The sequence below is a fragment of the Mastacembelus armatus genome, chromosome 15 (assembly GCF_900324485.2).
Source record: "Mastacembelus armatus chromosome 15, fMasArm1.2, whole genome shotgun sequence".
Classification (NCBI taxonomy): Eukaryota; Metazoa; Chordata; class Actinopteri; order Synbranchiformes; family Mastacembelidae; genus Mastacembelus; species Mastacembelus armatus.
In genome coordinates this window covers 14,700,511-14,727,282 of record NC_046647.1, presented here as the reverse complement: position 1 = coordinate 14,727,282, position 26,772 = coordinate 14,700,511, and the positions used below count along the sequence as shown (strand labels likewise).

At 39.3% G+C, this 26,772-nt stretch overlaps 1 protein-coding gene across 1 annotated transcript; it reads left to right on the top strand.

Annotated features, from left to right (window-relative positions):
- The first annotated feature begins 135 nt into the window (after window positions 1–135).
- On the top strand, window positions 136–19,748 carry pgbd5 (piggyBac transposable element derived 5). Its single transcript, XM_026310083.1, has 7 exons — window positions 136–721; window positions 4,943–5,373; window positions 9,402–9,536; window positions 11,985–12,165; window positions 13,965–14,162; window positions 15,808–15,913; window positions 16,147–19,748. Exons 1-7 carry the CDS (start codon window positions 367–369, stop codon window positions 16,340–16,342), a joined length of 1,602 nt encoding a protein of 533 aa, XP_026165868.1. The 5' UTR covers window positions 136–366; the 3' UTR covers window positions 16,343–19,748.
- Window positions 19,749–26,772: the final 7,024 nt, after the last annotated feature.

The following is a 26,772-nucleotide window of genomic DNA, read 5'->3' as shown; positions in this document are numbered from 1 at the left end:
AAAGTGCAGTCTCATTGGACGACATGGCTGGGCTGTGCTGTCAGGTGATGCAGCATCAGCCACTGCTCTTCCTATGTGGAGAAATCACTGGACTGTCAACCCGGATGCTGTGCTATAACTATTGATAATTGTGCCCAGTGCGCAGCGCTGTAGGCAGCGGAATTATTTCAGTACCCTTGACGCGGACAGCTCTCCCTGGAGCAACACGCTTCTGACCTCCGCATCCGAGCCTGGAGGGCAGGAGGATCATACCTAAGATAGGGGAGAGTGTAGCCGACACTTTAAAGGGAGACACCTCCGTGTTCCTGTCAGATCGTGACCACTAAGGAAAGAGAAAGGGGGGAAACAGCATCACAGCTCAGAGAGATGGCGGAGTGCGGGCGGAAGGCGCTGTCTCTCCTGGAAGCGGCCCGTTCCCGGTACGAGAGCCTGCAGATATCCGACGACGTGTTTGGTGAGTCCGGGGATGACAGCAGTGACAACCCCTTCTACAGCACCTCCGGAGACTCCGACTCAGACAACTACATAGCCGAGGTAGGGGAGGAGGAGCAGCACCACCATCACCACCACCACCACGAAAAACGGGGCGATAAGGAGAGCGGACACAGCGGGGGCAGCGGAGCCGGTCCCCCGGGCTCTCTGTCCCGCAGTCAGGCAGAGGAGGAGGGCTGGACGGAGACTGTACAGGATGTCACGGTGCCGCCGTACAAAGAGACATACGGTGAGACGACAAGATGAATAAGTTCATTTGTGCAGTTTTGCCTGTGGGTGCGAAGTGATTGTATGGAGACAGACAGAAACAGTGCAATTCATGTTGTTCAGGTCAGGATGCCATTTCTGTGGCTCCTAATCCGGTGCCAAAACACTGCACAAAGGGCTCCTGCTTTGGTACAGCTCGATGCTTCTCATTTTCCTGTGTGCGTGTGCGTGAATCCTCGTCATGCGTGCGTGTGACTGACAGAAGCATGACACTGCATCGCTCATTGCTATATGAAGTTAATGACAATCGCTTAGCCTTTGATATTCACCCCTCAGTGCTGTGGGACACATGCTGCCCTGTGTGTGTTCATGTTTCAGGGCATTGCAGGGAGACACGCTGTTTAATATAGAGGAACCAGCATGGTGTCCCTCCTGGCTCCTCACACATCACATATGTGCATGTATACATTACATGTGGTCCAGTGTATGGATGCAGAGACAACTCTGTGTGTGAATCATGGCACTTGAACAGTACTATGCACCATCACTGCTGTCTCTTTGTCCCCAAATCATCTAAAACCCACTGTAGTCGCCACACTACCTTTGTTTTTATTTCATTCATATACCCTTAAGTCCAGTAATCATAAGGGAGTGGGGTTTGGGTGTATAGTGTAGTTCCTGCTGTAAGGCTTCATTTGGTTTGGTTTTTCTCTCTCATTTGCATTTGCAGTTTGTGCTGAGTGGATGTTTTTGTGAGCTTTGATTACAGCTAGCTCTGCCAGATCACTAAAAAACAATCAAACAACTACATAGCAGAATCAGATCATGAGACAACTTTTCAACTGTTGTGTTCTCTGTTAACGCTACAATCAATTGTCTGTTTATTAGGTATATCAGGTCTTGCAGTCCTGGTGTGCATTTTACTTAATCAAAATAGTCTGAAGCAGTTGAGCTGAGGTACCATCAGACGTTCTCTGGGAAAGAAAATGTTCCAGGATGTTCTGTGTCTCGCTCTGTCCTGCTCTGTTTGGCTCTATTGACTTAATCTAAGGTGACAGCAGGTGTGTCTGTATGCATTGTATATTCTGGTCTGGTTTGTTAAAGAACAGTGTCTGTTTGCACAAGCACAGTCAGTGTGGGTGGGGGCCTGTTGTCCAGTATCAGAGTTCAGATGATTAAGAGCTGCCTGACTGGATGGATATATGGCTGCCAGGGAGCATATTTACACCTCAGTCTCTATGTTGCCAAGCTCTTACTTAGATTTAATTGGCCTGAACCATAAAGATGGACCAGATGTACCTTAATGTTTCTCCATCATTTTGAAGAGAAACCTACTTACACCAGATAAGGTTCACACTAAGTCTGCCCATGGTGAACAGTGATCAGTGATATTTCTAATCGTGTCTGGACCTGTCTGGCTGACTTTTTGTCACCCAACTGTCTGTCCCCCTGCTCATTTCTCTGTCCCTCTGTGCCAGTCTATCTGTCTATGACAGTGCTGACACAGACATAGTGTTGATGTGATGGCTCCATTCCTCGGAGACTGTGCACCCTGTACATAAATCATCAGCGACTGTCAGAAAGCATCAAGTCAACCTCATACAAACTGTCGCCTGATTTTGTCTGGTGTGTGTTTTGTATGTTTTCAGTTCCAGCTGCTTCATCTCCTTCATTTTATTACTGGCATCGAGATATTGAAACTAGGCTACTTTTTTTTTTATTTTTTGGCTTGTGTAAAAATGTGGTTTACCTATGAGTGGGTTTATAGGTGACATTTTGTCTTCATCTCATGAGAGTGTTTCGCCTGCAGCATAATAGGGATGGCAAAGCACCAAACTCAGGATTACGAAGCATCTCAGATTATATAACCGTCGTATCCTGATGTTGAACGGAATTAAAGAACTATTTATTCATTCACTTTGCTGAGCACATTTGATAGATTACTGCTATTCTCCAGTCAGTTCAGTTTATCTGTCTGACCTGTGTTTACGACTGTTATCTCGCCTGCATGCTGCTTCTGGACACTGCCGAGCAATTTGAACTTGACACACGAATTGTGCACTCTTGCAGAACTTATCCACAAAAGACCCAAATTCATTTCAACATTGGACCTGGACACAGAGATAAACACAAGCATTTAAAATATAAACTAATATATTAGCAAAGAACAAATTAAATACGATGTCTGACACAGCAAAAACACTAAACAGTAATGTAATTTATCTCTATATTTCTCTGTGGACATGTATGGAGTTGTATTGTAATGATATGAGTGAGTAATACAATAAAATCATATAAGTCAGATTAAGAGTTTTCAATCAATACTACAGATAATGAAAAAGAAAATAAAATCAAATTCATTTTTCATTATATGCAACAATCTTATATGTATCACTATAAAATACTCAAATGCTGGAAGAGTTAGAATAAGGATAATTGAATAATTCTTCTTACAAAAACTCTATGAGGACATTTATATTTCTTCAGTGTTGGATGGAAGAACTCCATTATCCTTGGGTTGTGTTTGCTTATTTCAGAGATGAGCTAAGGTGATTCATTTTGACTTGGTGGACATCCATCTTAATGTCTGAATGTTTTTATCAAGGACTGGCTCACTCCGAGGAAGTCACGCTGGATTTTGCACTCAGCTTTCAAGTCTAATGGAATGCAAATGAGTGCATTTCCAGCCATGGCCCGGCTACATTTGCTGTCTTGGCTGCAAGCATAAGCTGTGTGGGCGTGCTTATTCTCATCTGTCATTCTTCTCCTCTACAGTTTGCTTGAATAGTGTACCAATTAGTTTCAAGCGTTTTAAATTATACCTTTAACTGAACACTGAACTGAAGCAAAAATACTTCATTATTTTGGGTGCAGGTTGACAATCAGGACTGGAGAAAGCATAGAGAGAGATTGAAAACCTTGTTCAGTGTTGTTCAGAGATAATGAGATCATCTTGTTCAATTGAATCTGAAGTTGTTCTGCTCGGCGTCCAGATTCTCTGTCATGGACCTAACAACCTCAGAGAAAATCTCTAATGTACTAGAGCAAATACATCAAGCTGGTCACTGCATTTTGTAATGTCGGTGTAGCTGCAGTGTGACACATACAAGCTTAGTGACAGGAGTCCTGTTAAAGGTAAATGTCACTTTCCCCTCAGTAAACAATTTAGAGACAGTAATGAAAGATAGAAAGTAGGAAATGAGAAAAGGTTCAGTCATCAAAAGATTCTCTCAGTTGTTCCCCCTGTCAGACGAACTAATGTTACCCATATCATTTATTAAAAGTTTTTGAATGTTTGTTAATGATAGTAATGTTAATTTGGTTATTTTCAGCTAATTATTATACCTGTTTATGTTCAGTTATTCATTAAAACTTCCCATCACTTTCAAAAAACTTAGCTGCTCACCTGCTAATGCAGGCTTTCAAAACGTGGTGGTTAGAGTCTCCAGGATATATATTTTTTTTTTATTATTGAAGTTGTAATTTCTTTTTTTAATAAATTAAGCTACTCCACAAACTTTCCATGTAATACTGAGCAACAGCAGGAGTCCCCTGCACACTGCGACTAGACAGGACAACAGATCCTTTGTGTTATGTACATGCTCTGTGTGCATTTGCAGGTTTAGGTGCATCCAATGTTTTATTAAAAAAAAGTTAATGCTGCTGTTTCATCTCTGAGATGGGGTTTCATTCATAGCTCCCTCCTGGCAACTACACCAGGACAGGATTTTGACTTATTACCTGCCATAACACTAAAGCAAAACCACTGAAACCTTCTGTAAGTGTAGAAAACCATCACCATGGTGGCTCTCATCTTCTGTAAACTTTCTAACCATTTCCCTGGGGTTGTGATGTCCACATACGTTCTGGAAGTTCTGTATATATATATATATATACATACACATACATATGTATGGTATATGATAGGCTCTACCATTATTAATGGACTTTCTCTTGTTTTCTGTTTCTCCTCTTCTTATGAGTGTAGTTATGCAAGCAAGAAGCAGTTTGTATGCATCCCACACAGCCTTTACAATGACAGATCAACAAAACCCAACTTTATCTTGTCTTAAAATCTCCAAAGAAAAGTCAGCAAAGTCAATCAAATTGAAGGCTTGGTGTCAGAGTTTTAAAACTTTAAGTGACAGTTATGTGAGTGATTATCCCATGTGGGACTATCTGTCAGTCTGTGTGTTTCCCTCTGTCATAATGTTTCACTCCTTATTTTTTTTTTAACTTGCAGGCCCTGCTCAGAAGATGCCAGCCTCTGCTACAGCCTTGGACTTCTTCCAGCTCTTTGTTCCAGACAATTGCATTCAAAATATGGTCACCCAGACTAACATGTATGCCAAGAAGTTCCAGGAGCGCTTCGGCTCAGACGAAGGCTGGTATCCCGTCACAGCTCAGGAGATGAAGGCGTTCCTGGGCTTTGTCACCTCCACCAGTGTACATCGCTGCGAGTCGGTGCTCAGCATCTGGAGCTCAGGCTTCTTCAGCAATCGGAGCATCGCCTTGAAGATGAGCCAGGCACGTTTTGAGAAGATCCTCAAGTACTTCCACATCGTAGCTTTCCGGCCGTCGCAGGGAAGCAACCAGGGCCTGTACAAGATTCAGCCGTTCCTGGACTCCCTGCAGCAGTCGTTCGGCTGCACCTTCAGGCCTTCACAGACACAGGTGTGTAAGCAGCAGCATCACAGGGGTTACTGTCTTAAACGTCTTACTTTGGAACTCTCTTGTCTTTTAGAGGTCAGCACAATATAATAGCATGGTTCAAAATGTTATATCTCTTATTATCCCCATTAAATGCATGGAATGAAACAACAATGGCAGTTGCCAAACAGCAGAGACGTTAATTTTGTTTATTGAAAAACCTGATTAGCAGTGTAAGTACTGTTTCAGTTTAAGGTATACTGCCTATTCCTGTGCAAGCACTATTAGTACAGTAGTAATGGAAGTGCCCAGTTACCTTGTAAAATATAATGTAAAGAAATTTGCAGCTAAAGAGCTCCCACTAAGAATGTCAGTTTGAAAATGTTCTACACAGAAATAATTTGGTTAAAGCTTTAAAGCTAACATCCTTCATGCCAGAAAACTTACTTCAACTTGATTTCAGCTGCAGTTATATGCACTAGATCTGCAATTATGTAACTGGGGCAGCAGAGCATCAGTATTACTAACATACTCTATTTTGGTTGGGCTACTTTCTTCTCCAGATTAAGAGCAGCACAGCAGATTTGAAAGAACTCAAGAATAAACAACCTGATCCAAATCAAACCCACATTCACCATATCCTTATTTACTTTACTCCTGACCAACTCAATGAATTTATTTGCATCTGATTGTAGAAAACAAAACCAAAAAAAGTTGTACAAAGAAAATTTTCTCTGCTTGAGCATAGAGAGAGTGTATCAAGTTAAAAAAAGTGTCTAATAATGATAATAATAACAGCAGTGCTTAATGAGATAAATCATTGCATGTGATTTGCTGCTGATTGGATGTGTCCAGTTTGTTTGTCTTCACACTTTACTTGTAAAACAGCAATGACTGATGAAAGTGGTTGCCATGAAAGGAAAGAAAAAAACGACATGCCACATTCAGATTGTTTGGCTTCGTATTGGAGGACACAGTGTAATGTCCACGTTGTTTAGGAGCTTTTCTCACAGACTGCATGTTCTTCCATAATATCAACAAACAAATCACCCATCATAGTCAGAATGTGGTTAGGAGCAGGGCACCAGGGGTGGTTAATCGTATTCCAGTGGGGACACCCTGCAGCCACTATCAGGCTTTTAAAATCCGAGTGCATAACATCATCATTGTAAAAGATGATGTCAGTGCTGTGATGCATTTGGGAATATAGACACTTAATATCAACATCCTTATATCACATCCACATCTCAGCCATGTACTATCAAACAAGTAAAAATGTAGGTGCTGATGTAATTGGTGGTTCAGTGAAATATGCTTTTGTGGGTAAAGCTCTCTATCTACTTAGGTCTAAAACTGAATGAAACAATGAGGGCATGCTGGATGCTGGTTCTCAGACTGTGTGTGTGTGTGTGTGTGTGTGTGTGTGTGTGTGTGTGTGTGTGTGTGTGTGTGTGTGTGTGTGTGTGTGTGCGTGCGTGCGTGCGTGCGTGCGTGCGTGCGTGCGTGCGTGCGTGCGTGCGTGTGTGTGTGTCAGTAGCAGGGTACATGTGTATCTAGGCCAGTTTGTTTTATCTGGTGTCTGTGCCAGGGGCAGGCAGCGGGCCCAGTTAATCAGTGGCACAGTCTGAAACTGTTGCTCCATAGGAAGTGTGAAAGTAATCTACCAATTTAATGAAGTACATTTTTTTTCTTTATAATTATTATTAGTTTCTTGATTATAATCTATTTGTGATTTGATTTGGATTGTTTTATTTTGATGCACCGCTTTTGAGAGCAAGTTATTTTTGTTTTTGCTTTGAAAAATGTTTAAATTTAATTGCACAATATTTTGTCTAAACATGAGTACATGCGCATGACCTGGAGTTGCTGCCACTGAATATTATTCAACAAGTAGCTCTGTGAATGTCGGTGTGAATATCAGCACTAATGTGTGAATATCAGTGCTGAATGATAGCATGTCAACTGACAGCTTCACATTTTCCGTGTCAGTCTGGCAGTTTTGCAGTAGCTAAGATGATTGACACTGCTTTAAATTGATTTGTCGCAATCCTCGCAGAACATCCCCTGCAAGACAGCAAGCGAGTGGCTAGATGGATTTTCCTCCCCTCTTTATCCAACACAGGATTAGTGTGAACTCATGCAAACGATTTACCTGAAGCATTCATGTGTAAATGTAGCCACCTGTTTTCTGCAGTTTGGGTAAGGTGTGGTGAAATTTTACATCGCCAAGGGAAGAAAGCTGCAGTAGCTGCTAATGCCCTGCAGCTACAAGATGAGATATTTTATAGTTTGTGTGATGTCACCCATCTAAAAGCCTGACAGTTTTCCACTTATGATGATATGTATGATTTGACTGGGAAATTACTTGTCGCTCTTGGCCTCAGAGCAGGAGATTTGGTCACTGCTCATTCTAGCTTTAGTCAAATCATGGTGGAGCAGGAGGTGGGAAAGACACCAGAGGAAGGGAGAACTGAGAAATTTGAAATGCAAATGTTTATTGCGTTGGAAATGTTCAATGTGTTTTAGTGTTGCAATAATATTAGGTTTTGTGTGTGTGTGTGTGTGTGTGTGTGTGTGTGTGTGTGTGTGTGTGTGTGTGTGTGTGTGCGCGCGCGCACACGCGTGCGTGTGTGTTTGGATTTGTGAATCTGTGTCAGTTTTTAAATACTGTGCCTAATCCCCATTGGAAAATTCAGCCTGATTTGATCTGACCCCTCTAAACTGTTTAGCGACAGTGAGCCGACCCAGGAAATAATACAGGAGGAAAATGGCACAGTTCATCCTACTTTTAAATCATACATTTCCTGCACTGTCTGTTTGATGGCAAACTTGGAATTTTCCTTGCAACCTTTTTCACATGTCCTCTGGAAACGGCAGCAACATCACTAAATTGCAAATATTCAGTTTACCATTATGGGCACAAAGTAAAGCCATTTTATTTTAATTTGAAAGTCAACTAAAAGTGAATTTTAATCCTTTCTGATTAAAATATAACTTAAATGGTAATCAACTTATGGTTTACTTGGCTCATTTAAGCTTTGCGGTAGAGTGCTTCTTTTAAAGTTGGAGATTCATGAATATTTAAACTGGGTGTGTTATATTTTTATGAATTTATTTTTGATTATAGTTAAATTTTAATAAGTGTTCACCATGCTTAGCAGAACCGCTGTTTATTTGGCACAGAATTTTCACTGAATTGACAGCATCAGGTAAAACCCAACAAAAACATTTTTACTATATTTTCGCACAAACTTACAATCATGTGTTTTCTATTTTTTATTCATCTGTTTGTCATGAGGTTTGATCTTGTCAAGCACAGACCATGAAAGTACTTTTTATATTTAGTTTTTCAGTTGTTATGCAAAGAAAGAGGCAGACAGGCAGAAATTCAGCAGGGAATAACGTTTAAATCAAAAAAGTAAACAACAAAGCAGTGACTGAAACAAAAACAGAAAGTGACAGAGGAGAAATTCTTCTGTGGGGCTTTGCTGACAGATTGCAGAGTTGCTTTTCTCTCTGCAGTATCACACTCCAACACATACAAGACTTGTGAGAATCTTTAATTTGCTGTCCTCTCTCTAACCCTTAGATGTAATGTTACATCATACACAACCTCCCAAACACAAAAGTACTTTTTTCTCTTCTGTTAGTCTGGCTGTTTTCCAATAACACCTCTTACTTTGGTTGTGACATGGGAATATAAAAATGCACCAAGTCAATCCGTGTACTCTGCGTTCTTTCGATATTCATTTGTTGGGCTGTGATTGGCCCGGCTCATTTGAAGCCTCAGGAAGACTAAGGTGTGGGGGTCCGGACAGAACCGGGTCTGGCTGGGCAGGCTACAGTCCTATGCTGGAATTAGCAGCACACTGCAGAAGGCTGGGGCCCTGCGATGTTCTGTTATGACGGTGAGACGGCTTTGCATGGAGCACAATTTTCGCAGCTTGACTAATTTTCCGTTTTTCGTTTTAAAACGGAATATCAGAAGAACAGAGAGTATACGGATTCAAGTCAAACCCACATGTACTGTAACTGTAGCTGTGTGTTTCCAGGTTCTGCATGAGCCCTTGATAGACGAGGATCCAGTGTTTATCACCACCTGCACGGAAAGAGAGCTGAGGAAGAGGAAGAAGAGGAAGTTCAGCCTGTGGGTTCGACAGTGCACCTCCACTGGCTTCATCTGTCAGGTAGCAGTACACAATACTGTGTGTGTGTGTGTGTGTGTGTGTGTGCGCAGTTGCTTCAGGTCCATTTTGACTGTGAAAAGAGACAATGAAGAGATGAAAGATGTTTGTGTTTGCTTTGTGTTTTTATTATTATTTATATTTGCTGCAATCAAAATCTATGTCAGAAATCTAATATTTGACATCAAAAATCTAAGAACAAGTCTTAAGGTCTGCCTGAGGTTAAAAACGTTGTCATGAAAACATCTGAGACCTTGATCTTCACCAAATTTCAAATCTCATTCTGAGGTTGTCGATGTTGCGTCATTTTTCTTTCAGTTAACAAAGAATAAAATCACAGTTCATGAAATCCGTGAAAGTTTGTTTTAAAAAAAAAAAAAAAAATCATCAAACACATCTTGAAATGAGAAATGGTTTCTGGGTAAAAATATTGGTTGTCAGATTTTCCTTTTGATGTAGTGTTAAAGAGAAATTGCTCCTGGCTCATGATCATTTTGTGCTGTCACATCTCAGGCAGGCAGAGCTGCTCTACTCAACAGCTTTGGCCTTACTGCAACCTCCCACGCCTACACTGGGCGCTTATATAACACCTGCATTTAACTGAGGAAAAACTGACAGACTCTGATCATTACAAAGGTCATCACAGAGAAAAAAACATAAAAACCACAACTGCCTGTTTTGTATAATTTTATTGATGCTTGAGACGGTCTCGTATCTAGTATTTAGATTAATATAGTAGTTTAGTTTAGTTTAGTTTAGTTTAGTTTAGTTTAGTAGTATTTGTGCCATGTGATGCCCAACCAAACTGTAAGTCATTCTTCTTCTGGATGGGGGTTGTTTAAACAATTAGATTATTCACAGTATCAGAGATTTGCTTTGGATGACAATTTCGTTCAGTGGCATCTAGCTCTGCAGACTGTGTCTACAGTGGTTTTATTTGTCTAGGTTTGAGGTTTCTGTTTGAAATTGAGTAGAGTTGTTCAGTATATCTGCAAACAAATCTTTAACACAGAATCAGCACATTGTCATAGGTAGCTTTTAGCAGTGGAGCTCCATTTACTGGTGACCCAAAGCACTGTTGTCAGCTCAGATATTATGCTCACTTCATTACTTAATTGTTAAAAGTCTATTAAAAGACCACAAAACCATGGCAACAATTGTAATATGATAACTGTCTAAAAAGCTAATAACCTTATAATCAGTGCCTCTACAGACTAATGTTGTACTGAACTAAACATCACAGCTTCAACCAGCAACTTCAACCAGTGTTCACTGTTTAAAATTGGTTTATGTTAATTTGAAAAACTGATAAATGTAAACATACATTCTTTTGATCATAATCTCAAATTTCCTGTGCAAAAAGCAAGAAGCAGGATGGATTCTGCCATTTAAAGCCATATTCCATTATCCCATCCATTTAACAAATTAGCATTAGTATTCACACTGACTGTGGCCATTTGGCACTATCTATCAGTCTTTACCCTCCCTAGCCTTTACAAGTCCACTGTACACCGACATGTGTCTGCACTGAGATCCTCTCTCTCTAAATGAATTGTGTCAAGGGAGGGAAAAAAATCTAAGAAATAAAGCGAGTTAATGGAGCAGATCAATGAGATTCCATTAGCCAGTGCAGCATGCAGTGATACACAAACACAAAGACACATGGACTGACCACTTAGTGTAATAGCCACAGGCCTGACAAGATGCTGGTTGATCAGGCTAATGCCATTCAGCTTTTGAAAAGCAGATACACAAAGAGACACTGGACTGTTTGTAAAGTCTTTCTTTGCAAGCCAAGCTCTTCTTATTGTATCTTCACGTGCATCATGTAACAGTGTGTTGAGCTCAACTACTGGTCAGGTTTTTATAAAATTTGCAGTCCTCAGTAGGCAGTCTTAAAACTTCCCAGACCCCATAACAAATTTTTGTAAAATTTTGCCCAAAGAGAAAAGTTTAGGCTTAACCTAATGTAGAAAAACTTACTGTCTTGTCTCTGAGCCCAAATGAAAGAAAACACAGAAAGTAGCTGCATGGAAAGGCCATCATGCCTAATGAGTCCTTGGTTCTCTGAATCTCTAGGATTGAGACTGGCAGTTCAAAGTTAGCATTAGCCATAGACCCACAATGGCTGTATTGATGTGAAGCATGGGCTGAATAATACTGGAGTTTTCCTTTAAGCTACCAAAATGTCATCTTCACACACCAGAGATTTTATACTTCAGTTGACATATTACTGTGAAATCTCCCACACTCTCATAGGTTTTGATTTCAGAACCTCTATTGGCCTTTTCTCTATTACCCCCTCAGGACAAATTTTGAAATCGACATTGCAGCATCTGTTGTCTTAGACTCAACAGTAGCTGAATGAATTTTTTTAAACTTCAAGGACAACAAACTTTTGCTCTTTGATGTACAATACAGGTCATATTGTTTTTCACTCCGACTCTGCAGATCTCAGTCCACCTGAAGGAAGGCCAGGGTGCAGACGGTTTGGCCACCTTGAAGAACAAGCCTCAGCTCCACAGCCTTGTGGCCAAGCAGCTCTGTCAGAACATCTCCGGCAAGAACACCATCATCTTCACTGGGCCCTCCATCACGAGCCTCAGCCTCTTCACCGAATTCAGTAAACAAGGTACACAAAAGTGTGTCTGTGTCGCCATCATGCTGCCTAAATATGACACCTTTTTTTTTTTTTGTCCTCTTCCTCCTCCCCCTTTCTCTGCTTTGGTGCACAGATTCTAATTTCTCTCTTCATCTCAGCTCTGTAGCTTTTTGCAATTTTTATTTGTATAATTATTTTTAATAATGTTGTGATGATATTATCCTCGGACTGTACAGTCTTCTGCATTTCACCTTCAAATGAGACTGCAATATACACCAATGCAATATAGAGTTACCATGACTCCTCTCTTTACACCTGGGGTGCACAGTTTTTAATCATATGGAAACTTGCAAAAGCACAAGCATGCCTTTCTTATATGTATCCTTCCCTTTATATAATTTAGACATTTCTAAAACAATATCAGATAACTCAAACACCAGCTTCACATTGCACATTGTATCTACTGTAAAATGTAATTTTAAAACTTTATCAAGCAATTTTCTAATTCAGTCTCTTAAGAATCCTATTGAATTAAGTATTATATGTTTAATAGTAATGTGCTGTGCTGCTTTATTGTCATGTTTCTTAGTGACCACATTCATGACTGATGGCCTGAAACAAGAATCTTGCTGAAAAGAAGTGAAATGATTGTACCAAATTTCACCCTATTTTTCCGTGATTTTAAAAAATGTGGCTATGTGACTTTTTGAAGTGTTTACCCAGCCCCAGGATACGCTGCCTTAGAAGTGAAGATTCATTAAGGGGCATTTAGCCTGGCTACAGCTCAAGAAAATCCATATTGAAAAAAACTGAAAACTTACTGTCACAGCTGACAACTAGAAATTCAGAATCCTAACAGGATTTTTTGGTTTTCATTTATATTTTATGCTGATCATCCATCTCTGAAGCAGGTTTCTTTACTCAGAGCTCTGATTTTCATTCTCATTGTACCAAAGGCATCTTTTATTATGAAAGCATAATCCTGTTACCTGTAGGGTGAAGCACATTTGCAATATCTTCAGTCCTGCTTTCTCCTTTTGTAATAATAATAGATCCGAGACACTGTCATGTCATAAGCTTTAAATGATTGAAAATGCACCATGATTTCATCAGCACAACCTAAAACTGAAATGTTTTTATCATAAATGCTTTTTTCATCAAACTATAACAGAAGAGCAGTTTTAAACTCAGCCAGGCAGAGATTGCAGTACTCCATGTTTTAAAAAAAAAAATGTCCAGACATATTAATATTTTGTCGTCCTAATTAAGTGAAGCTACTGTGAAGCATTCTGCTGGAAAAAAACTCAATTCTGAGCTTGGGAAGGCATTGTCCGCCATTTCAAATTTATCAAACTGGATTAATTAGCAGAGTTAATTGCCTGCACTGCTTTGCAGCACTTATTATACACACACACTGCACAGATAGAAATCATTCTCTAAATTGAGAACTTTAACAACTCAGCAGCGGTCTGCCTCATGATTGTTTCACCGTTGCTAATCCATGAGCAATTCACGACAGATGAAGTGAACAAGAAATACAACTGTGTGGGAGAGAAACAATTTACAGTAATGAATTCACACCAGTTGGTGTAAGGTTGAAGGAAAAATAACAAATACATTTCAGAACCTGGAACCATGGAAACTGGAAAATAACCTAAACAATTAAAACCATTTTAAATTAATTAATTTTCTGTCAATCAAACAATTGATTAATCCTCTAATCATATGATTTTTGTTAGTACTGTTTGGTATTTTATCTAAAGTAAATAATACAGTTTCAAAGGTATTTGTACAAATCTTACCATGACTTTGTGTTTATCCTTTGCCAGATATATACTGCTGTGGTCTGCTGAGTACCAGAAAGAGCGACTGCACAGGCTTACCACAGAGCATGCTGGTCTGCGGCTCCACTCCAGCACAGCGAGGCCAGTCACGAGTGATGATGAAAGACAGCATGTCACTGATCAGCTGGTACAACAAGGGACACTTCAGGTTCCTCACCAATGCTTACTCACCAACAAAACAAGGTGAACAAGCTGTTTTCCCAAAAAGCATCTTTATTTATACCACAGTGAAAATTTTCAATTTAAAATTATTATTTTTTTAAATTATAATGCATAATTAAAATGTATGGATTTGATATAGTAGAAAATCATAGCATTTAAAGGGCCTTGGGCTACTATTCATCTGTTTTTTAGAGATTAGCTGTCATTTCTGGAGTCAAGTTGCTGTCAGGTGATATTGGCACAGCAGCAGTCAATGGTGTCAGAGCAATTTCATTTGAGCTTCTACTCTGTGATAATCCTTTTCCTGGAGGCAACAGGATCATGATATTTCCCTCCTCTTATAGCATAATCCACTCTTGATTAAACAAATGTTTTGTTTGTTTTAACCTAGTTGAAAGGCTGCAGTGTGTGTGTGTGTGTTATTATGCAATATTGATTGCCTTTCCCTTCTGTGTGCGAATGAGTTGTGTGCAAATGTTTTTCACTGTGTACTTAAAGGAGAATAAATTAGGTGCCCTCTCTATAATCACAGTATATCAAGCATATAAAGCAGCTATATGACATCTACCATTTCTGTGTGATGATAACTCATGACTCTGATAAGCTGTGGGCATGAATAGTGTACTATAATGGCTGTGGCTTGGTGAATGGGTTTGAATTCCGTTTTTCTTATTAGAAACATAGTTATTTATAAAATCAAATGTTTCAGTGAACACTCCAGCAAAACTCACATTCCTATCAAATATACAGACACCCACTCAAGACTCAATTTATGGGGCTTTTCCACTAGCACTCTAGTCGACTAGACTCGTTTTTTTATTTTTGGTTTTCCATTAGAGATGGTACCTGGTAGCAGGTGTTTTTTTCAGTACCTGCTCGGCTGAGGGTCCAAGCGAGCTGAGCCGATGCTAAAATGTGACGTCAACAGGCTGCAGGCCACTGATTGGCCAGGGAGAGATGTCACTGGAAGAGTCACGAACGCGACGTCCCAAGAGAATCAAAATCCCGCCGTTTTGTGTTTTTATCCCCTTTAACGAGGTAAACGAGGTAACGCTACTCGCTAAATAACACTGTGGTCCTACAAGGAGGTGCGGACATTTCAGTTTTGTGCCGCAGTGTTATGACGGCCCCTCCCACGATGATGTGGCACTCAGTTGTAATGGGAAAACGACCTAAACAGAGCCGAGTCGAGCCGAGTAGAGCCGAGTAGTGCTTAAACTGTGTAATGGAAAAGCAGCATTAGCCTGGTCAGGTACATATAGACCAATTACTGTTAAATGAACTTGGTTCGTAGACACAAAATGAAGCTTAATTCTGGAACTGCCTGGGGTATTGTTTGCCCTGTGTTTATTATCCAACTCATATTGGCAGGTAGTCATGGAGAAATTTAGTATTCCCAGAACAGCAGTGATAAGGCAGTGGGTCTGAGCTCAGAAAAGTGGTACTGTACATGGTGGTTCACTGTCATGATTTACTGAGACTTTAGCATTAACCACAGCTCTGCTCCATTTAGTATTCACGCCTGAGTTTGCTGTGAAAAAGGCTGCTCAGGAACAAAAGAATAAGATTAGAAAAGAAACTAGAAACATTTGTACCTGTAGCATTTATAGTATTTTAAAGTGGTTTCTATACTGCATGTGTTTGTTGTATGTGTGTTATGTGGCAGGTATGATCATTAAGAGGAAAAGTGGGGAGATCCCTTGTCCTCTGGCAGTTGAGGCCTTTGCGGCACATCTCAGTTACATCTGCAAATACGACGACAAGTACAGCAAGTACGTACATTTTTCAAAGTGGCAGTTAAATCAGCACGATTATTGTGTAATCTTTGCATTTCTTTCTTGCAGTGGTTTGATGGTGGTGAGAATCTTATTTCAGACATGACATACTATGTTCTGCCCTTAAAGCTAAAATGGAATGAAGTTAGTGTTGTTTGCAAAGGAATTCCAACTTTATTCATTCATTTCAAAGAAAATATTAGAAACAATCAGCTGTTTTTCTCCCACAGGTACTTTATCTTCCATAAGCCCAACAAGACTTGGCAGCAAGTGTTCTGGTTGAGCATCAGCATCGCCATCAACAACGCGTACATCCTGTACAAGATGTCTGACGCCTACACGGTTAAACGGTACAGCCGAGCGCAGTTTGGCGAGAGACTGGTCAGAGAGCTGCTGGATCTGGATGACTGTTCACCCACACAGTGAAGAGGGAGAGAAGAAAAGGACAACAGCAGGAGTGTACAACAAAAACACACTCACAGACACACACAAACACAATCCCTACACATACATTTACACTCTTTATCACAGTTGGACAGACTGCAGTCTGTCTATGTGATAACACTAAAGCAGTGCCAAGCCTATGTCTTGTTTTTTGTGGTACTGTAAATATTCATTAAGACTTGACTGCACACTAAACTTTAAAGAATTGCGAGCCATGGGACAGTTCACATGACTCAACTGCGACTTTATTAGATTTACTAAGGATTTGTCAGCAGGAGCTATTTCACAAGCAGAGATGAAGACAGGATCAATGAAACCGGGAAGAATTCTTCCCAGCGTGATGTCAGTTTCTTGTCAAAGGAAATTATTGATAAGAGCCTGAATCTCTGGCATGAGTGTTCAAACATCTGCTCATGAGGCTGAAAGGCCACATGTAGCTTGATATATACACTCTGCTAAAAAAAAACACCTGTGACCCTCTAACAAAAGCTTAGTAAACCAGGACTATGGTGTGTTACGCTGCATGCATAACAAATCTGGATTGTGATGTTCTCTTGTTCAATGTGAAAATGATTTCTGCTCCAGGTGGGTATTGAAACCTTTGTTTGTGTGTATGTACTTAACAATTGGAACTGCCATATGCGTGTGTGACATTGCGACTGAGGATGTTAATGTACTGCTGTTGTGACCCAGATGTGTCGTGTTGCTGCATACTTGCTTGCTAGAGACTGTCAGGTGAGGTGAAGCCACACCCAGCAGTGTGCCATAAATTCACAGCCTCCCACTTCACAGGAGCCCAGAAAAGATACAAAAATGATACTAAAATTAAAGCTAGGAACTTTCCCAGAGGCAAAAAGTTCCTGAAACATTGATTTGCATTTTCACAGCAGGGCTCAAGCCCTGGGAAGATTAAGTAAATTAGCCTGCTGACTATCAAAAGTATTGCCTTTCATGTCACTTGAAGGTACAAAAAGGCAAAAATGTACAACGAAGCTTGGACTAAATCCAATGCTAGAAATGCAGGAACAGGAGTTTGCAGGAATAACCAAAACTGCTACTGCTTTGGGTGAAACTTGGGATCAGATTGCTTGTAGTGTAAGAAGCTGATTGAGAAAATACTTTTTCAGGGTATTTAAGAAAAAAAAATCATCAGATCTTACTAACTTTTGTACCAACAACACTTATTATTGCCAGATAAATGTGTCATATTTGTACTGTGTATTTGTACTATCTGTACCCTGGCTTGCAGCAGAGCTCTTTCAAAATCTTCTTGATTGCATGTTGGGTAAGCCAGTGTTGCTAAGCAACAAATCCAGTCCTGGCAGTGGGCAGGAGGTTGGGTAATATTGTTTGGCAAGATTTAGGTCCAAGAAGTAAAAAAAAAAACGTAATCTTGGGTGGTTTATAAGATGTCACAGGAAACCAAATGTCGCCCATATTCTAATGTACGCTAGATATAAGGTTTTGAGGCTTATTGTCCTTTAGTTATTTGCTTTCTCACGCGCTCCTGGTTTGAAATTGGTGTTGTCAGAAATACCAAAATGAAACACTGGCATCAAACAGGTGTTTACTTATTTGATGATTAAAAAACACATACAGTTGCCATTTATAAGCTTATGCAAGTAATAATAGCTGTGAATATGATGTTTGATTTAGCCTTGAAACCAATAGAACTACAGCTTTTCTGTCTGAAAAATAAGAGTGGATGTCTTCTGGGCAATTATTGTGATTTTAACGTTGCCTTGCCAAGTGACAGACTGAGGCCTGCCATCTCCTGTCCAGCCAACAGAAGCGTGAGTGGTTAGAGGCGAGCATTTATGTGCTACAAGATGCACGTACTGTCTTTAGACCACACTGCTGTCTGTAGCTTTAATGAGGATTTCAGTCTGTTATGCTTTGCTTAACATGTTATGCAGTCAACCTGTTGTTAACAGGCTGGAATCATGTTATGTAGATTTTAAGTGAAAGGCTTTCACGTGTGCTTGCCCCATCAACATGGCTTGATATGTGAACAGATACAACACTGAGACAATCTGTCATCAGCACAGTGGCCAAGTGATTTGCAGACAGGTCTCATGCACTTTCCCCCATCATTGTTTTGCACTTTGAGGTGAGTTGTAAAATTAGAGACACATTTATTAGATAATCCTTTTAGTTTTGAGTAAAAACCAATGGGAGTACACACTGTAATCATTAAACATTTAAAATCATGAATAGAGAAGTTCTGTAAATATACATAAAGAAATTATGTTTTTTTTACATTCATGCCAATAAAATATAAATGAAAAGTAATAACAGTAACCAAAACAAAAAAATATTCACTGTAGATTTAAAATACTACGTAGAGTACATCTGTGTATGTTTTGTTTACAAATTGTGTATTTCACTGTCTTTCACTGTCTTTTTTTCAGCTTTTACTAACCCAAAGTGGTCGTTGTTATTGTCGCTTGTGTGTATGTGTTGTCATGTTTCTAATAACCTCGAAGTAGCACTCTTAATATTAAGGTACCCCTGTTTGAATCTTGCTAAATTAGGATGGATATTTCACTATTCTTGACACTATTTAAAGAGTAATAATACCTTGTTCAATAGCAGTTTTACTGTTCTCTCTGGTTGAAATGTTCAGGTTGCACCTTTGATGTTGCTCAGTGATGTCACTTGCTGCAGCTGAGCAAATCACTGTGGCTCAGAAAACACAAATTTTTAAGCTATTTGGTTGCTGTTTTCTTTTTCTTATTCCCATGAATAATTGGCTAAATCTAGACAATATGATGTTGCATCAACATACAGTACTTCCACTGTAGTCTTTATGATATTTGATATAGAGTTGTTTTAGCTTCCTGAAATATTGACTTAAAAAAAAAAACAATCTGTCTGGGGTGTGCCCCACTACCTACCCAATGCCAGCTGCGATTGGCTCCAGCCCCCCACAACCCTCAAAGGAATAAGTGGTAGATAATGGATTGGTGTTTGTGACATTGCCTGAATCCAACAAGCAAGCTTCCATTTCATTCCACTGGTTTACACTGACATTTAACAATCACACAGGGAAGATGCCCATCAGAGAGAGAAATTCTCCACTGAGACGATAAACTTAGAAGGCCTTAATGCATGCATGTGTGCCTGCAAGGCATGTTACAGTCTGAGTAAGGAGCATGGGTGCAGTCATAACTGAAGTAGAAATAGATGAGGCAGGTTGAGGGAGAGTGAATAACAGCAGAAAAATAAAATCCAGCTTTTCAAACTAAGATAACCCCTAGGCTTTACAACAAAATGGCGAAGCATATTTAACTGTCAGATGTATCCTAGTGTGAATTTTTTCTTTATAGGTTGTGCCACCTCTTTAAAAAAAAAAAAACAAAAAAAAAACACCTCTGATGGCTGCATTTGCAAATGGTTGTAAAATCTGCAGCTCATGGTGAACTGCAGCAGGTCTCACATAAACACACCTTAAGATTGCAGTGGCCTAGGACATGCCTGGCATCTGCAGAGGTTTTTACATAGTGCTTATATCACTTAGACCAGACCACAAATGGGAAGAAATTATGCATCAGGGACTCTGCAAGGCCACAGTTACTTGGCAACAAATTATATGTGTACAAGAGGGAGAGAGACTAATAAGGGAGAGTATTTGAAGTTTGTCTGCCCTTATGGTAATATTATCACCCTAGTTGCAGACTGAGAGCTGAGTGGTTTTATGTGGTCTCTTTTTTATCATCTATCAAATAACAGCCGAAGATGCTTTTGTTCATGCAGTTCAGAGGAGGGTTACATTTAGCTCGCATTGATCAAAAACGCTGGCTCATCTTAAATTCTCAGGTTGGTTTGAATTTGGAGAGAAAAACTTGCTAGAATTATTCCATTCAGCTTGCTCTATTGATCAGCCATAAATCAGATGGTGTAGTGCCTTGTTGCAGTGATTTGGTGTTGTTTATATCCTAATCTGGAGTTTATATTAAAGTGGAAAGATTAGACTTTAACGAATAGGTTCCATCAAATTGCAAAGTAAATTGCCGTCGCCTCCACAGTAGAGATTGAGATGAAGAAAATGTTTTATGCAGCCATTTTCTCGCTGCTGTAATAACTCAAATAATATTTCACATTTCCACCAGAGTGGTGCCACTAAAAGGCAGCAGTACATTTATTAATGACTTTCTCAAAAGCATTTATAGGTCCAGGTAAAAGATCTTTGTACAATATCTGAAACATCCAAACTTCAATTTTAGCCTTAAATTATAACCAATAGCGTAAAAAGACATGTGACTTTGGTGAACCATACTACAACAGCATAGATATTTTCCTCTTGTCTTTTACAAATGGAGATGTCTGATGTTTTTATTTATCTTCTTTCACTTATGTCAGATGTGCGAACTCCCATTTGCACATCTGGGAGTAAACAGAAGATAGGAAAGAGTAAGATGTGGTACAGAAATATTTTTTCTTTTATCCACTTTTGACAAACAGTGATCCCAAAACATTAAGAGCTTATCCAAAACTTCGAATGATTACAAAGACTCCTTGAAATTAATCCGACTCATTCAGCGGTTTTGTGTTGATTTGCAGTTGTATATAAGGTGATGTCCGTGTACTGCACGTGGTGTACTGTATGTGCCATCTCTGTACAGTGCTTCACAGATATCTGTAATTATGAGTGAGACAGTTGTAGATGATAGGGAAGATATTTAAAGGTCTGAACGATTAGCTTGGATGTGATTATGAATTCAAATGGCTAACCTCAGGGTTTCATAACTAACTGCTGTACAATAGATTAACTTATTGAAATAATATACATACAATAAATAGACTTCTATAACCTTATCAGGTGCTATCACACTACTGTACAAGTAATAGAATTAGATTTGTGGTTGTTGGGAGCTTAGAAATGTCAAAAGTAAACTTTAACCATTTAAGTGACAGAGGTTTTATCACTTCACGTGATTCTGGTTTGTAATGATGGCTGTAAGATGTTGAATAACCGAGTACTGTGTGCTAAAGTGTTTTCTAGTTTCACAGGAGGACCAGAAGGATGTGTGTATGTGCATGTAATGTTAACACTGGGTTGCCTAAAATGTCAGAAATAACTGGTGTATGCTGGACCAAACAACTTTCTAAAATGTGTGTAGTGTTGAGTTGTACACGGTTGTTGTGTAAATGTGTCTTCATTAAAATTCTCCACATTTGGGTGCGTCATCGAAGAGTTGGAGAAGCTTATTACTCTGTGGCAAATAATTAGAAATAATGTGCACCGTGGAATTTTTCATCATTTCAGTGTGAAGCCTGTCTATGCTAGCCGTCTGTGATTAGGGGGAGATTCTTTGCAGATTAGCATCAGTGCAGCGTCTATACTTTCTAAGCTCAAACACTGCTTTTATGAAATATTTAGGCCAAACTATTTAACTAGGGCAGTAACTTAACTGCACAATTCCTGTTCATAGTTAGGGACTGTACAAAAATTACTGGAGATTAAAAAGACACCCAGAGTTTATTTTTTAACACTCCACTTGACTAGGGGGGAAAAAAACACTTTGGGATAGGAAAAACATAAAACATCCTCTTCTGCTCATTCAAAAAGGTAGACTATATTTTCTCCTATCCCTCCCGGTAATCTTCATCCATTTAACACATTTTATATAGCTAGTTTTCCCCAGATGAACAGATTTAAATGTTTTAAATGTAGGTCTGATTGTAATATATGTTGGAGGCCTCTGTAAAGATTGTTAAACTTAAAGAACAATTCCACTGTGGCCTCTCTGGTGTTTGACTGCTCAGATTTTGCCTCCAGTACTAGAGGAACAAAATCTGTAAGTTAACCTATCCTGCTTCACTGTTTATGTGCTGCTGGTTTAGTTTGGTTTTGGTGGTTATTGTCTTTATGCCATTTCTCATCTTGTTTGACTCATGAACTGTATATTATAAAGGACTGACTGCTGTGTATGACTCCCTCTGTGACTCTGCTCTTACCCTTCCTGCCATGGACTGATGGTATTGTAAAGTGTGTATGTGTACACTCTACTTCCCTGGGAGTATTTTTTCCTTTGGTTGGAAAAGCTGTTGAGGCTATAACTGGGTTGCATATGGCTGAAAGCAGACACCCATCAACTGACTCTCACTGGGCTCTGTCTCACTCTCAATCACCTTTACTTAAAGCTCTGTAGATTTGCCACCATTTTGCACACAAATGTAGTACCTAATAAATGTTCCTGGTTTGGTACACCTGCCATCTCCAGAGATGTATTGTGATTATGGAAACTATTTGCATGTGTTGGTCTTGTGTTGCATGCAGAAACTATGGGAACAACACTCACAAAGGGAGATCTCAAAAATCACGTACATTGTTTTCTTTCTTATATTACATGATTTAACATTAGTAGTTCTAAATCCTTACTGTAAATGACATGTAAATATACAGTAATAGTGGTAGATAAGCAGTGGGCATAAAATAAAGGTAGACTCTGATGATCCATGTAAGAAATTACAGACAGTATATGTCAAGGTATAGTCTAATAAAATATTAATGAGCTTGGAATTAATGCAGTTTAACAAATAAAAAAGAACGATACACAATCATTATTAATGAAAACACAGTTCTAGAATAATTTGATTTAACAAAAGTCAAGATCTGTGAGTCCAATGGCCTGGTCTCCTACAGGTCTATTCAGTTGGTGTTTTGGATTTGTTTATTTCTTATTTGTTCACTTGTTTAATATCACTCTTTATATGTCAAAGGCCAACTAATAACTGATCATATGATTAGCTAGGGAAACTACTACTACAAAGTCATTAGTGAGGGTAATAATGTTAGAACTTACCACCTAGAACTGAAACCATAGAGTGGTTAGTTTGCATTTGCTGGTTCATATATTAGCGATAAATCAAAATTTGTATGTAGTTAGACACAAAACCAGTAGAGGGCAGCAAATCACTAATTCTCCTGTCACATAAACTGCCAGTTCATTGATCATCCACTGAGGATAAATGGATTATAATTGGCCTGGGCACCAAAGCAAGACTGTAAAATTGAATTATTTTTGTGCCTTATTGATGACATGCTCAATAACGAACTGACTGGCTGACCGCCTAAAACAAAAGCTAATTTAAACAGCAACTACCAGGAAAAGACAGTTTGGCAGAAAAGAGTGGCCTGTTATCCCATCTGTAGAATTCAAGAAGCTTTCAGTGAAAATATTATTTCTGCCTCTGACTGTGTGCGGTGGAGCATATGCATGCATGTGTGATTTGTATGTGTGCCAGTGTGTGTGTGTGTGTGCGCGTGTGTGACAAACAGAATAAGCAAGTGATAAAGACTGAAGCATGTCTGAAAAACCGAAAGCTGCAGCACTGTTCTCTCCCATGCCTGAAGGTAAAGCTCGTAATCATTTCTACCGAATAGATAAATCTCTATAACACTTACACAATAGAAAGATCATGCAATCTGCTGCTCTTCTTCGGGCCTCACAGAACCCACCAGCAGCTCCCAAAGATGTATAAACACAGGAGAGGCCAGATCAGTAGAGGGAGTTTGAATATCACAAAAAAGGGAAAATGGGCAAAAGCATGGAATGACATTGGAAATGGAAAATTAGTTCTCATTTGATTATTATTGTCTGGTGAGTGGATTGTTGTCACCTCCCCTACGCTGTATGGGATCACTGTGTCCTGCCAATAAAGCAGCTGCTGAACTCAGTGGAGACAAAGAAGAAGAAAGAAACAGTTCAACTGCAAAATAAACATGGGGTGTTATTACAAAGTCCAAAAACCTTTTGGAATTGATCCATCACTTGATGGATTGATAGATAGAAAGATCAATAGATAGAGCTATTGATCAACTATTTGATAGATTGATAGATCGATAGACAGATACATCCATTGATTGATGGATTGATAGATCAATAGATAGGTGCATCGATCGAGATGAATAGACAGATACATGTGTCTGGATGTATCTGATGCATTGGGGTGGGGGTGGGGGGGTCTTTCCCATTGATAGATCAATCCATCAATGGATTGATAGATAGATTGATAAAATAAACTTTCCTAATCTGTGAGAGGAAATTCAGGTAAGTAAATAATATGCCAGTAATGGGGGGTTGCCTGTTCCCACTAAAAATAAACATTAGTGGGAAAAGCAATCAGATGTTCTACTTTTAATAAAATTGTCGATTTATTCCATAGTATTTCAGTACAAATTATGCAGAATGGCCCATGTTTCTGTATTATAATTATGTATGCATGTGTAAGTAGCAGTGTAACACAGAAGAAAGGTAACTAACTGTAATATAGTGCTGGGTACCTCAGTCTATAATATGGTACTAAAATTTATTCTTATAAATCTTACAGATAAATATAGTGGAGTAAAAAGTTCAATATTTGCTAAAATGTATAAAGATAAATATAAAATAGAAATATTCAGGATGTGAAAATCATACCTAAGTACAGTACGTGAGTGAATTTACTCCTATCATGCACATAGACTGTGTCATACTTTGTACTTAAGCATCAGTTTGTTTATGTTGAGAGCATTACTGACACTATAGAAACTCCACCAAGAAAAGGATTAGCTTAAAGCAACCAGCTTGATTTTCTTGTATATACTGTAAGAAAAATATTTAGTTCAGAAGAACTGTTGTGAGAAGAGTAGAGTTTGAGTCTGATAGTAATAAATGATGTGTTTCCTCATCAGGTCATATACCCACTCCATATTTCTGTCACAACCTCAGCAATTTCCAAGGATCCTGGAAAAGGAAACGTGACTGATTGCAAAGGGTCAGAACTCCAGCAACACTTTCAGTATAAAGAAAGGTACTGTATTGTGACACCTCCACCTTTCATCCTTATTAGGGCAATATTAAAAAAATGACTTGGTGAGTAAGTACAGTAAGTGGCGGCTTAGTCAAACACTCAACAAAAATCTAAAGCATAGAAAATCTGAACATTTTAATGACTAAAATTTACAAATGTTAGTTATAGTCACTACTAGAATGTTACATTTAGGTCACCCATAAGCACGCCCCGTCATCCACCCTGCAATGTAAATAATAATCAAATATATGTTTTTTTAGAGATACTATAAAATATCACTCATCTGCATTATAAAAGCTGACTAACAATAGTGTTTCATGAGGAAAGTCTTTCCCAAGTTTATAACCTCTGTCTCCACAATGTCTAGAGTCTCCACCCATCCTATGTGTACAAGGTTATGACATTCCCAGCCCACACTCTTTTAGTCAAGCTCTTAACCCTGCATACTGACACACACACACACCTCTACTGAACGTCATTGTGTTGTAGTCTGTGATCTAAGCAACACCGATGTAATGATTATATTTATGGGTTTCTTTTGTCTTTTGATATCTTGCATTGGGGGGGGGGGGGTGTCATGTCATGTCATGCAGCATCACCTGTGGAGAGATAAAGCATTGTACTCAGTGGCCTATTTTTGCACAGAGTGAAATCATATAGGAGACACTTTTATCAACATGACATTTGTTTGTTTTGGTTCTATATTTTTTTGTCAAAGAAAGGGGCTGATTCCAGATGTACAATCATTAACCGCAGCCTGTACATTTCTTTTAACACTGGCTGCTGCCCTGTTGCAACACTGTCACATGCCTTGAGAAGAATTGTTTGGAAAAAGTCAGCCTCTCACTTTGACAAGAAATATGGCTTTACAAACACAGTCTTTGTGCTTTTAGAAACGTTTTGAGACAGGGCTGCTGTTGGACTTTTGACACAGGCAGGGATAACACTAGTTAGTCCTCTATCATAATGAGTTCTTCTTTACACAAAGGTGTCGAGAAGCTCGTCACAGAGTGCATGTAGTCTTTTTCCAGTCAGGTGGCATGTGTGAGGGGATCTAACACTTCACTGTCATGTTTCCTGGTGGTTGTTCACCCATGACTCATTATATTTTCTCTGCACAAGTGAATTTAGATAGATAGATAGATAGATAGATAGATAGATAGATAGATAGATAGATAGAACTGGTTGCTGCTTTCTCATGGACACAATGGCTCCCAGCTGTTGTGTGTGTGTGTGCGTGTGTGTGTGCGTGCGAGTGCAAGTGCGAGTGTGAGTGTATGAGTGAGTGAGTGTATGTGCTGAGGGAGCCTGTTTTCTCCCACTCAGGTCACAGCTAAACAACAGGACAGGGTCAAGACCATACAGATTAAACTATTACCATTATAATGTTAGTAGGACTCGAGGGTGGAATCATGGCCAGCAGTTATGAATACCAGGTTTTATAGAAAACAGTTAAAGTGACTTGCAGCTGCCAAAGAAGAAAGGAGAGAGAAAAGGAGGGAAGAAGGGGTTGAGAGGTATGGGGTGATGTGTGATTCTTCACTGTATGTGTGTGTGTGTGTGTGTGTGTGTGTAGCTAAGCCATGTGTTCACTGATTATGTGTAGGTGTTAG

What these genes read in the sequence shown, in the direction of transcription:
- pgbd5 (XM_026310083.1), top strand. Translation starts at nt 367, where the DNA reads ATGGCGGAGTGCGGGCGGAAGGCGCTGTCTCTCCTGGAAGCGGCCCGT. An exon ending in TTACTCACCAACAAAACAAG is followed by an intron (nt 14,163 to 15,807) that starts GTGAACAAGCTG and finishes GTTATGTGGCAG; the next exon opens with GTATGATCATTAAGAGGAAA. An exon ending in TACGACGACAAGTACAGCAA is followed by an intron (nt 15,914 to 16,146) that starts GTACGTACATTT and finishes TTTCTCCCACAG; the next exon opens with GTACTTTATCTTCCATAAGC.